Genomic DNA, 12,865 nt, shown 5'->3' with positions numbered 1-12,865 from the left:
TGCTTCCACATCATCTATCGTTTGGCATTATCATATGATTAATTTCCCTCACCATATATAACTGACATCTCTTATTCTTGAAGGTGCTGGGATATGATCACAGATTGATACTCAGTTTTATCCACCATGATGACATCTTTTGCTTTTGGGCTCCAACGTCAGTCTAACGGTGTAAGTAATGAAGTAAATTTGCATAATTCATTACTGAAATATCAACCTACTGTCATGTAAAATTTCATATTCCTAGCGCACCCTGATCACAGCGTAAGAACATTTTTAGCTTCTAGTAATATTTGATAGTTTGATGAGATGAAATTTTTGAGAAATACATTTCTGAACAATTAACACTTTTCTGGTGTAGTTACAACTCTTATCTCAACACGTTCTAAAAGCCTTAGTGGAAATTTGTGGTATGTTGTTTCATCTACATTCACGCATTTTAATTTATTCGCCACTTCGCATCTGGGAATAGGATACAATCTAGCCAAATATTGGAATGGGCCTGAAAAGCTGAGAGAACATTGACGTGGCAGTTGCAGTTGTCAATGTCTATGGTCGTGTGTGTGTGTAATAACAAAAAATCTATACCGTCTTTTTTACGTAGGAATTCAGCAGTCATAGATTTTAGATATATTGTTAATGCTTTGAAATCTTCCAGTCGTATGTATCAAAACATATAATAGGTGAACATGCGGTGTATAATCATATTCGTTAAGGATTTTTTTTTTTTTTTTTTCTGTTATACTCATTGTCAGTAATATTGTAATGTTTTCGGTACTCATCTCTTTGTTCCCTAATTCGAAATGTGTGTATAACAAACAAGTAAGTGTAAAAAATATGAAGATGTGTCTCTTACATTCTTTATTTTAATACTGTAATGAATTAAGTGCGAAGCAGCACAGATAACAAATATAGACAAACATTTCCAATTTAGTAGTTGGTTGTAATAGTCTCGCATACATTAAATATTAGTGTAATCTCAATTTTAGTGACCGCAATTCGAATACAATGAAGTAACATGAAATGTTACAGAAGACTCGTATTAACTCAGTCATATTAACGATTTCCAGAAGTTTGGAAGCAAATAGCAAAAAAAGGACGAAAGAGTATCTTTCTACTTTGTAATCAAGAATCCTGTTACGCGTAATCTGTGGTTCATTTCCCAATGTGAAGTACTGGTTCGTATACAAATATTCATAAATGCCGTCTCATATAGCCGTGGTACTCAAAAAGGATATAAAAGTATAATCAGTTAATTTTTACTTTAGAGTTAAGAATCTAATTCAGAGTCAATGTTTGAAAATACGATGTTATACTGCTGTGTTCCGTGGCTGGAATTAGTCATCATATCTTCACGATAAGAAAATGAAAACATGAATTCGGACTTGATTTACTGAATTACGATAAATGAGTATACTTCATTAAAAATCTTCTATAGACGCGACTGTTGTCGAACTGAAAGTGAAAATCTGTAGAAATATAATTGCTTCTGTTGTTATATGAACGAGTGCAAATAGTTGGTCTATTGAGAACAAAGTAATAATGGAAGAGGTTACAGCATGTGAAGGTTACGATATGTTGCTAGTAATGAGATCGAGAAGTCTAAGATAGACAAAATTTAAGATCTGCATGGTATATATATATATATATATATATATATATATATATATATATATATATATATATATATATATATATATAATATACACATTAGATACTTCTTGGAAAACCGGTAAGAGAAATTCCTTTGGGTAGGCCGAATGGAATATAATATAAGATATAATCTGTATGAGAGAGAGATAACAACAGTGCAGACTGAATTGGATTATGACAGGGCAGAATTTTATGATGGTTATTTTGTATTCTGCGACGTTGAACATCCAGATTTCTTAAGCCCTAGTTATATACATATGAATGTATTGGTTATGTAACACTTTCTAAATGCAAGTCCTTTGTATTCATTATTATTATTATTATTTATGTTGTTATTGTGTTATTTCTGTTATTATTTATTATGTGTTACAGTCAAGTGAGGATGACGTATCCCAGTTTGACACGAAATTTACCAAACAGACCCCAGTGGATTCACCTGATGAATCTACTCTGAGCGAGAGTGCCAATTTGGTTTTTCAGGTACGTAGATATTGAGTACCGCTTTCATTATATGTATAAGAAATCGTTATTTAATGAGGAAACGAATAATGTAAATGTGATTAAAGAATTAAAGCGTACGAATTAATTGAAATCAGACATATATTCAATCTGTATGAATATTATTTTAAGCAGAGATGTATGTATGTGTCTTTGGTTTTTGTCAACTAGTGTGTGTGTGTGCTGCAGCTTGTCCAAGGCTGAACAATATTGTCCTTTGGTAATTGTCGTTCTATGTTCGAGCAAGTCTATGAAAATCAGTCCTATGTTATCTCAAAAGTATGTCGCCATCAATTTGCGGTGTGATCTGACAAGTCGCTGTTTCTTTGGTCGAGATGATATGAAATAACTCAATTGAATCGACTACCTTTGACTGTCAGGATCGAAATGAAACAACCATGTTTCAGTACACATGAAAGCCTTCTGGACAGGCCCCAGAGAAACTGTGTAGAAGATTATCATACACATTCTTCCTGATTTGCATCATTTCTCATGTCAAGGGCCGTGAAACTCAGGGAGCACAAATTTTGTTGTATCGAATCGTTGGATTAGCATTAATAAAGATCGTTCCGCCGTACTTGTGTTCTTATTGATTTCTCATGATAATACGTCTCTCTGGTATGCATCTGTCTTTTTTTGAATCAAAAGATCCAATGTATTTCAATCAAAATTTTTCTTTTACGCCTTATATCTGGAAAACTTCATACAGTGTAGCAAAACCCAAACTATCACTTAACTCAGTATGATGTGCTTATTCCGTAGAAAACACGAAAACTCGATTTAGGGGCCGTTCTGTTGACGGTTTAAATGACGGCTGGTTCTGGATGCCACAATTACCATACCCAAACCTCAGAAACCATTGACGCATGTTACTTCGATTCATTGTGTTATCCCTATAGACTGGCTACAGTGAACCGTGAATGGATGGTGCTGAGTTATCCCCGGATTTGTAGAAGAACGTGATCTTTACACATTGGCGTAGTAGGGTGTAACGTTGATCATTCATGGTGGTTGATCATCAATCGCTGTTGAGAAGAAATTGTCTTATATATATATATATATATATATATATATATATATATATATATATATAAGATTTTTAATAAACTTTTATTTATGCTCTCTGGAGACTAAATTAGAAAAGTTGATTGATTAAACTAAATCAGAAAAGTTGATTACTTGTGCTGTGCATCATTGTGAAGAAAATGGACGTACGTTATATATCTATTGTAATAGAATTGTTTCACCTGTGTTGTGATAGACCTATAATTAGGTATTTCACTGTTTTAATGTGCTAAGTTTATATGCCGATATAGTTTCACGCAGCCACATCTAAAAAGTTCTAATGTTAATGTTACGTATATAATTTCAGGGTTTCACTTATGTAGCACCGTCAGTACTAGAGGAAATGTATAAACCTAGAGTTGTGAAGGCAAGGTCACCAAGGAAGGGGGCCTATCTTAGGAATCCGTTTAGCCCTCGTCATCACGTGTCGCCAGCATTCGGGTTTGAACAAAATAATAGGGATGTTTCTATGAACACCAATGACTCCACGCAAGAGGAGATGATGGACATGGGTCTTCCACAAGTATAGTGAGTACATATTATCCATTTATTGGTTATCTAAATAGTTCTTGGCGATGAATTTGTTTCTGCAAGTATTACTTCTAAAAAAGGAAGTATACCGTGGTATTGTAATTTGAGTATTGTTCTGATAGTCAAAAAAATATTCAGGTAAGAGAAAGTTTACCATGTTTTCGATTCATTTTTAGTGATAGCTATCAGGGAAAAATTTCAAATTTGTATAATTTTCAACCGTATACATATCTTTATACCCCAAAGCAGAACAATTTTTAAACTTTCTGCGACGGCTTACGAAAAATTCGAAAACTTTCTGCATCCATTTTAGTAATAGCGTAATAAAATTATAACCTAAAATTTTCAAGCGCATAAAAGTAAGGTGTTTTTTTACCTTACAGGCTTTTTATTTATGGATAAATATGTATGGGACGTCTGTAGGGCTATATAATAACTGAATACGTAGCCAATCAAGAAATCCTCATAAATTTACTCAAAAAGTATTGAGGGGTGTTTATTCTTTTTACATCTTAAAACATGCCAGTAAATCATTTAAGTCTCATTGTACCCTTTTTTCAACTTTACATGTCACCTCTTTAGACATTAATTTGCCTCCAGAAACAGATTTAAAATGGTTGTAATATTGAGTACCAGATTTCTGACATAAAGACAGTTCAAAACCTTCCTGTTTCCATTGTAACTAGCAGAAGGTCCATTTATCTGAATGCAAGCCAACATATCAGTTGCGCTAGTTTCTTCAAATCCATTGTAGCCATTTTGTAAGTATATACGGTATAACTCACGGTATAACCACGGCAGCAAATCATGGTATAACCACAACGGCAGCGTTACCATGCAATTCGAAACAGCTCAGCGAGTATTCCGCCACCGAACAGCTGTTTGCTAGAGTCTCGGCTTAACTGAATGTATTATAACACTGTGCCATATCGCCTACTCTTCCCTTTCGCGCCTCTTAAGTTTATTGGTACATTATCATGAGTGTCAGACGTTGAATTGTTCTTAAGAGGCCTCAGCCCGACGAAATTAAAATACCGCTAATTTTACAGTAATTATGTGATATCTTCAAATATATAAAATATAATAAAAAATGTGGAACAAGAGCGCCCTAGACAATATTATTTTGCGTGAGGTACCGTCATCACAAGTCACCTAGTGGCTTTCCGTTTTCAGCCGTTTAGAAACGCGAAAATAAATGCCATTTTCAAAATGGCTCGAAATCGAAAGCAGATAAGTGAGTCATGATAACGGTATCTCATCTTAAATGATATTGTCTAGGGCGCTCTTGTTCCACATATCGATTATCTTTTATCTATTTGAAGATATTACATAATTACTGTAAAATTAGCGGTATTTTAATTTCGCCGGGATGAGGCCTCTTAATCAATCTTTCTGAAGCAGTAATTTTCGTCCAGAGGTTAGCCAATTTTTCAGCAGTCCGCATTTTCTTTCTGCGACATTGTCGCACTGTCGCCTGTTGTTCTGCTTTGGGATTTTTATAGAGTAAACTTCTCAGTATGGAAAACCAGTTACAATATTTATAATGTTTCATGTACTATTTGTTCATACATTTCCCGGAAAATAGGTAGCAGAATATATATATATATATATATATATATATATATATATATATATATATATATATATATATATATATATATATTGTTCAAGCAATATAGTGATACTAACTTCTGTTGAAATCCAGTGGTGGTTCAGTGGTAGTATTTCTTGGATTATATGTTTGCCTTTTGAACCCTTGTCGCATTGCAAAGAAAGTTCTCAGCATTCCCGCATTTTCCCAAACTCTTTTATTCCAGCACTCAGTAATTTGCTTTCACCATCATTTCCTTAGTCTACAATTCATAAACTAGGTTTTATCTCTTAGGGGACCGCGTACGCATCTGCATAATGATGATGGCAGTTAAAATGATTGCGTGATCTCTCTCTCTCTCTCTCGCTATATATATATATATATATATATATATATATATATATATATATATATATATATATATATATATATATATATATATATATAAACTTTTTATTTCTGTAATACGAAATAACGCGAATACATTTTTTATTTTTCAGTGTAAACATTTCATTTCTATATACCTATCCCTACCAAATATCTTTCCGTATATGAGTTTTGACAATGCATACAGCTGTTAGCGAAAATTGGACGTTTTGTATAAACAATCATCAGAGCGTTCCATTTAATACCTGTCCCGATATATCATATGTACGTATACCTTGGAGCTGGTTTTAAATTAAGTGTACTGTGTAATAATTTGTAGTATTAAAAATGTAATTGTGTTTGAGTTTATTGATAAGATTTCTCTTCAAGCGGTCTTCATGACAATGCATAATCATGTACAGAATGGACCATTTATCTTAATACACCCTTGTAACTTCTAAACTAATAGACAAAAAACACTGAAATTTTGTACCATGCAAATATCACCAGGGGTACATTGTATGACATACTCGGTAATTACCAACCCAATATAAAGCCTTATTTTTTTAAATGGCAGTACGTAAAGTTACTACATATTTCAAGTCTATATCTTAAACGAAAACATATACAGTAATACCTCGCTTGTCATGCAGTGTTGCAAAGTAAAGACGCTACAGTATCATAATATCCAAATTTTAGTGACATCTATAGCGATAATTGCAAGTAAGGCGGACGAGGTAATGTACATACTTTAATGTCAAATATATTATCATGATATGACGGATTTCAAATAAATAGGAAGAAAGATACAAGGGATTGAAAAGTTGACTTAAAACTTTTTCTTTTATTATTATTTCGAAAAACTGCTAAGTATCTCATCCAATGGTAGAGGGCTTTCAGTAGATGTGAAGGTCATAATACTGGTTACAGCAATTTGATATCTTAAACCGTTCTGGAAATATGGTGAATATTGGTAAAGTTTGCATTACTAGTTAAAATTATGTAGTTTCGATAGTTTGTTGTAATTACACCGACCAAAAAGTATTGTTGTAATGTTATACAGGGTGTCCAATATACAATGCAACCCGGAGTTTGGGATACTAGAACTTTTGAACCTGAAGTGATACGCGAATAATGGTTATACCAAAGTGAAGCCTTGTTCATGCATATATTTTTAAACTAGGAAGCAACGATTGAAGTACACTAGGAACCATACAGTGTTGCCAGATGTAACCGAAGGAGTAAATCAATTTTTTTACAAAACATGTAAATTGACTCATAACTCATACGTATGAATGTTCTGTCGTTAATTTTCAGTTTGTTAGTTGGAGTAGCTTGGAAACTATGGAGCAGAAAAAAGAATTTTTCATTTCCACCGATAACTAATCGGATGAGGCCTCTGTAAGGGGGAACTAGGGAAATCGTAGTTTTCATAAATTAACACTCTGAACTGGCAACTTTGCTGATGTTTCAATGCATCAAAAGGTGTGTTAAGGATCTGTCTACATTATGCAATTCCTGAAAACAATGAAAACCAAACTTTGAAATTATCATGATAAAACGTTTACTTACATGCACCCGGCAACACTGCTACTATCAGAAATGAGTTACCAGCTTTACACCGGATGCTGCGAGTGCCCCTTTTTTGATTCAAACACTGGTTTACACGTTTCACCAGGTTGGCAGTAACTTTACGAAGATAAGTGTTAATGTTCTCAATGGCATTGCGAATGTTCGTTTCCAGGTCTTGAATAGTTCGAGAATTGTTCTTGTATACCTCTTGCTTTAAATAGTCCCATAGAAATGAATACCAGTGTTGCCGGGTGCATGTAAGTAAAAATTTTATCATTATAATTTCAAAATTTGTTTTTCATTGTTTTCAGAAATTGCATAATGTAGACATCCTTAACACACCTTTTGATGCATTGAAACATCAGCAGGATTGCCAATTCAGTGTTAATTTATGAAAACTACGATTTCCCTAGTTCCCCCTTACAGAGGCCTCATCCGATTAGTTATCGGTGGAAATGAAAAATTATTTTTTCTGCTTTATAGTTTCCAAGCTACTCCAACTAAACAAACTGAAAATTAACGACAAATCATCCATACGTATGAGTTATGAGTCAATTTACATGTTTTGCAAAAAAAAATTTATTTACACCTTCGGTTATATCTGGCAACACTATGTGGTTCCTAGTGTACTTCAATCGTTGCTTCCCAGTTTAAAAATATATGTGTGAACAAGACTTCATTTTGGTATAACCATTATTTGTGTATCACTTCAGGTTCAAAATTTCTACTATCCCAAACTCCGGGTTGTATTGTATATTGAGCACCCTGTAGTAGTAAACTAATAGTTTTAAAAAGTTTCTACAAGTACGCCATTTTAAGCAATATATCAAATTTATTCCTTCCGTGTCACTTGCATTACTATTGTAGAACTGTCCACAATTTGGTTGTTTTTCGGTTTTTAATATTATTGAGTCCTTATTGTGCAACACTGCTTAATAAGTGTGGTATTGTAAGTAGCGGTGGGCACACAAACCGGTTTTTCGGTTTTAGGAAAATTGGAACCGGTTTTTGAAAATTTTCAAAAACAGGTTTCGGTTTTCACCGAAACCAGCTATTGGTTTTCTCCAATACCTGTTCGGTTTTCACCGGATCCGGTTTCAGTTTCCTTCTAACCGGTTCCGATTTATTTCAAAATTTCTATTTCTGACCAGAATAGAGTTTCGTTCTTCTCTGGAACCGATTCCATTTCCACAGGAATAGTTTTGTTTTCAAAAGTTTTCACCGAAACCAGTTTCGGTGAAAACCGAACCGGTTTTGAAGAAAACCGAAACTGGTTACTGTGGAAAACCGAACCGTTTTTGGAGAAAACATAATGCGGTTTCAGTGGAGAAACCAAACCTGTTTTGGAGAAAACATAATGCGGTTTCAGTGGAGAAACCAAACCTGTTTTGGAGAAAACCAAAATGTCGGTGTTTCAGATTTCAGTTTTTGTAGAAACCGGTTTTGTCCATCCTTAATTGTAAGCGTTTGTTTTATACGTTAATAATTTGACATATTAACCTGACGTAGCACCATTTGAAAAATTCAACTTTGATTTGGCGGCATTGTTAATTTGATTGTATTTCAGAATGTGTCAAATAATGTCTCCTTACTGATATTTGTACGGTACGAAATTCCGGGGTTTTGTATCGATTAGTTAGAAGTTACAAGGGCGTATCAGGACATGGTTTACCCTGTATATACAGTTTACAGAAAAGTAACACCACTTAGTATGAAATTAAAAAAATCTAGTAAACACGAGTCGAAAAATGCCTCCTTTCAGAGTTATAAATCGCCGAAAATACGAATAATCGCGGTTCAAGGAATTACACAGTCACTACTAATGCACTCTGTCAAAGTATCTATATTTCAGAATCCTCCGGTACCGGCGAAAGGAATACTTAGTCAGTAATTAAAAGTGCATCTCATTCCTCAACTTCCTGTTCGTTTCGCTTGTACCGGAGGATTGTAAAACATGGATATTTAGAGCGCATACTAATTTCTGTGTAATTCCTTGAACCGCTTGCCACAGGTCTAATAGTTTCCTAGTCTGGGCGGTTTAAAACTTCAATTTTTCTAATTTTCGGCGGTTTAACTCTTTAAAGAATGCGTTTTTTGAAGCATGTTTACTAGAACTTTTTCTTTCGTTTCATATAAGGGATCACCTCCTGCAGTTTGGTGTTACTTTTCTGCAGCCTATATATACAGGATGGGGGCATGTATATTGATACGCTCTTGTAACTTTTAAAATAATAGTTAAAAGACGCTGAAATTTTTACCGTACAAATATCGGCAGGGGACACTGTTTGGCATATTCTGTGATACGACAAGGTTAACAGTCTTGCTAGCCCAACATAGTTATGTTTTCAAATAGGACTACATCAGATTATTACATGTTTTAAATTCGCATATGAGACAATACCATATTTACCATACAGTGTTGCAAACTAAGGACACTATAGTACCACACACATCGAAAAACAACCTAATTTGAATAAGGGTTCTGCAACAGTAATAATGCAAGTGAACCGGGCGGGCAGTGCACGTGCGAAGTACCTTAAGTCGAATACTACGGTCATCACTCATCATACGACATGTTTTTAACAAGTAGAAACGAGCAATTGGAAATTTGGTCTTTTCCAAATGACTTTATTTCAAAGAAGTGCTTAGACAAGTGTGACATCGAATTGCATATACATGGTTTCTAATAGACGCAACAATCATAACGCCGCTTACAGCAATTTGATATCTCAAACCATTCGGGAGATACGAAAAAATTGTGAAATTTGATATATTGCTTAAAATGATGTATTTGTGGGAAATCTTTAATACAATTTTTGATTTACTTTCCTTCTAAAACTTTTTTGTAGGTGTAATTACAATAAGTTTCCGGAATTATATAATTGTAAGCAGTGTTGCAGACTAACAGTTTTTACCATTTCTCCAGAATAGTTTGAGATATAAATATCAAATTGCCGTAAAGGACATTGTGATTTTCACGTCATAGCTGTCTTTGTAATTAGATGAGGTACTTATATAGGCAGTTCATAGAAATAAAGGCTTTAGTTTAAATAAAGGTTTACAAAAATAGTCAAATTTTCAGTCCGTTGTAACTGTTCGTATTCATTCAAAATCCGTCATATCATGATTACCGAGACTTGCCATAAATACTGTCCCAAAGTTTTCAATACATTAACCCAAAATAGTTAGATATATTTTAATATCCTCATAACATGAGTTACATGGATGCATTATGAACCAAAATCACAAATAATTATTCAAAATGCCATCATTAGGGTGTACACAGTTCTTAAGCCTTTGTGGCCACTCATCAAGAACACAACACATCAAGTGGATTTAGATTAGACAACACATCAAGTGGAAAATCTGCGGCTGCCTTCCGAAGAAACCTCTTTGAGCTTTCAGTATTAGGATGTCCTTTCTTGCAAGCCTTTCTCCTAAAGTTAGGATCACAATTTGTAGTCCAAAGGGTTTAAATCCGGACTTCCGGAAGGTCAATCGGAAGTGAAAATGAAGTCCGGAACATTTGCCTCCAGCCACTGCTGGGTTGTCCGTGCCTTGCTTGATGGGGCTGAGTTTTGCTGGAAGCTCCACTTTTGTCCATGGAAGAGGGTGTTGATGAGATTCTTGACCTCTCTCAAACACTGTCTCCTAGCACACTTTGGCTGACGTTTTGACCCCCTTTTCACAGAAATGGAGCTCCGTTGAGCCCTCGTAGCTCACAGTCCACCACACCATGACTGTGGCGGGATGATGACTCCCTCTGGCTCCTTGGAGCTTCTGTAGAGGATGTGGCATATATCCTGTCATTTTTTTGGCATTGAAAGTCTCCCTCAGGAAAAGGATTCGACAGTGCCCATATGCTGCGTAATGCTTAAGCAAGTGCTTTGCTTTTAGGAGTCACTTGCGCTTCAGTTCCTTTGTCAGAAGATGTCCTTTGCGTTGTTTGTAAGAATGAAGTCCCAGGTCACTGCTTAACGTGCGGGACATTGACATTTACGATATCTGTATAAGTACAACTACAACAAGAAGTGCAACTTTATGTTGGGTTGGCAACACTATTAACCTCGTGGTATCACAGAGTGTACCAGACAATCTCCCCCTGACAAGATTTGCATGGTGGATAATTTCAGTGTTTTTTGCCCAGATATATATAGATATATTATGGTCATGTCATATTCATTAAATTCTAATATTGTTTCCTTATTCGTAATAACAATGCTTTTTACTTTTCAGGCCTTTGCTTCCTTAGGTTTTAAATAGAATGACAAGTTGGTTGAAGATTGTGTGTGTGTGTATCTCCGTTTTGAAGTGTTCGTTTCATGGGTAACGAATGTAATACATAAGTAAGAAGTCCGAGTGGCCTACCAATGTTGACGGTGCTAAGTTAAAGAAAAACATGATAATAAATAAATATAAATGGGGAATATAAGAATTTTATATACTCTGTCCTGTAGTTATTTATATTGCTTCCAAAATAATTAGCCTGGTGTGTAGATAAAAGAAAACAAAAACTATAGCTGGATGCAAGTAGTTTATCTATTGTTAATCATTGCTAGTTGTAGAGATTACTTGAAATATGCTTTGTAAATGATAAAATGAAACTATAGATGAATTTTTCCCATATCAAATTTTTATGAGATGATGTTTTCGAACGAACTTTTTTTTTGTAAGTTCCTGTAGTCTGTATAAGAATTTACCGTTGTTTTCCGGCTGTGCTTCAACTACATGTGTGCATTCTTTACCGATTTAGTGATTCAGTAACACCACTTGAAAAGCCCAAAGGTTTGAAGGTAGACAGATCACCTTCCTTTGGTTTCCCACAAATTGATATGTTTAGTTTTGATCAAAAGAAAATCTTGCCCCAAATAAATATAACGAATTTAATATATTTGTATGAATTGTTCAGACAATTAAGTGCGTTTGTACCTATGTTATTTCAAATGAACGCATAACAAGTTATATTTAACACATGCCCATGCAATGCGCTGTTTCGTAGTTAAATTTATAAAAAAGAGAAAAAATAATAAATGCTAAAAGAAAGTTCTTTAAAACATTTTTATAGATTTTTACAGATGCAAATTGTTGACGCATGTTGAAAATTGTAGCTTCAGCTCTGTAGTAGTAATTTTTTCCTAGTCCAAGTTACTAGTTAATTAAAAGAAATTGTTAATTACACATTTCTTTTTGTGTTGAATAAGTTCGTTTCGTAATGTAATGTTCAGTAGGAAAAATAGGAAAATTGATATTTTTTTTTTAGACCTTAATTTTCAACTGGCGTGTGTAACGAGGAATTAAGAGTGTAGTTTTTTGATACATCAGTTCGAAACACCGGTAGATAGAAGGTTGAGTGTATTGTTAGATGTCTCATTTACTACAGTTGTAACAGTCACATTTACTACAGTTGGCATAAGAAAAACATTCATTTCTATCCGTTTAAAATCAACTAGATGGACAAACACTCATATACTTTTTGAAGTTATTTTTCTTTTTTAATAGTTTAAATTACTTAAAAAATAGGGATATGTTTGATGCTTGATGGTACATTGACCCTAACCTAAAGGTCAAACTAATTTCCAATACTATTGC

The 12,865-nt window shown here is 34.2% G+C and overlaps 1 protein-coding gene across 1 annotated transcript in view; it reads left to right on the top strand.

Annotated features, from left to right (window-relative positions):
• Nucleotides 1-12,452, top strand: part of LOC145694753 (ribosomal protein S6 kinase beta-1-like) — a 45,174-nt gene extending 32,722 nt beyond the window's left edge. The window contains exons 10-12 of the mRNA XM_081771365.1: nucleotides 2,026-2,133; nucleotides 3,524-3,744; nucleotides 11,513-12,452. Of these exons, the coding sequence (XP_081627491.1) occupies nucleotides 2,026-2,133; nucleotides 3,524-3,744; nucleotide 11,513 (330 nt within the window). The 3' untranslated portion in view covers nucleotides 11,514-12,452. The remainder of the gene's footprint in view (nucleotides 1-2,025; nucleotides 2,134-3,523; nucleotides 3,745-11,512) is intronic.
• Nucleotides 12,453-12,865: the final 413 nt, after the last annotated feature.

The sequence above is a fragment of the Thermobia domestica genome, chromosome 9, assembly GCF_964235325.1.
Source record: "Thermobia domestica chromosome 9, izTheDome1.hap1.1, whole genome shotgun sequence".
Lineage (NCBI taxonomy): Eukaryota > Metazoa > Arthropoda > Insecta > Zygentoma > Lepismatidae > Thermobia > Thermobia domestica.
Note: the sequence above shows the minus strand (reverse complement) of the source record. Positions and strands in the feature narration are given on the sequence as shown.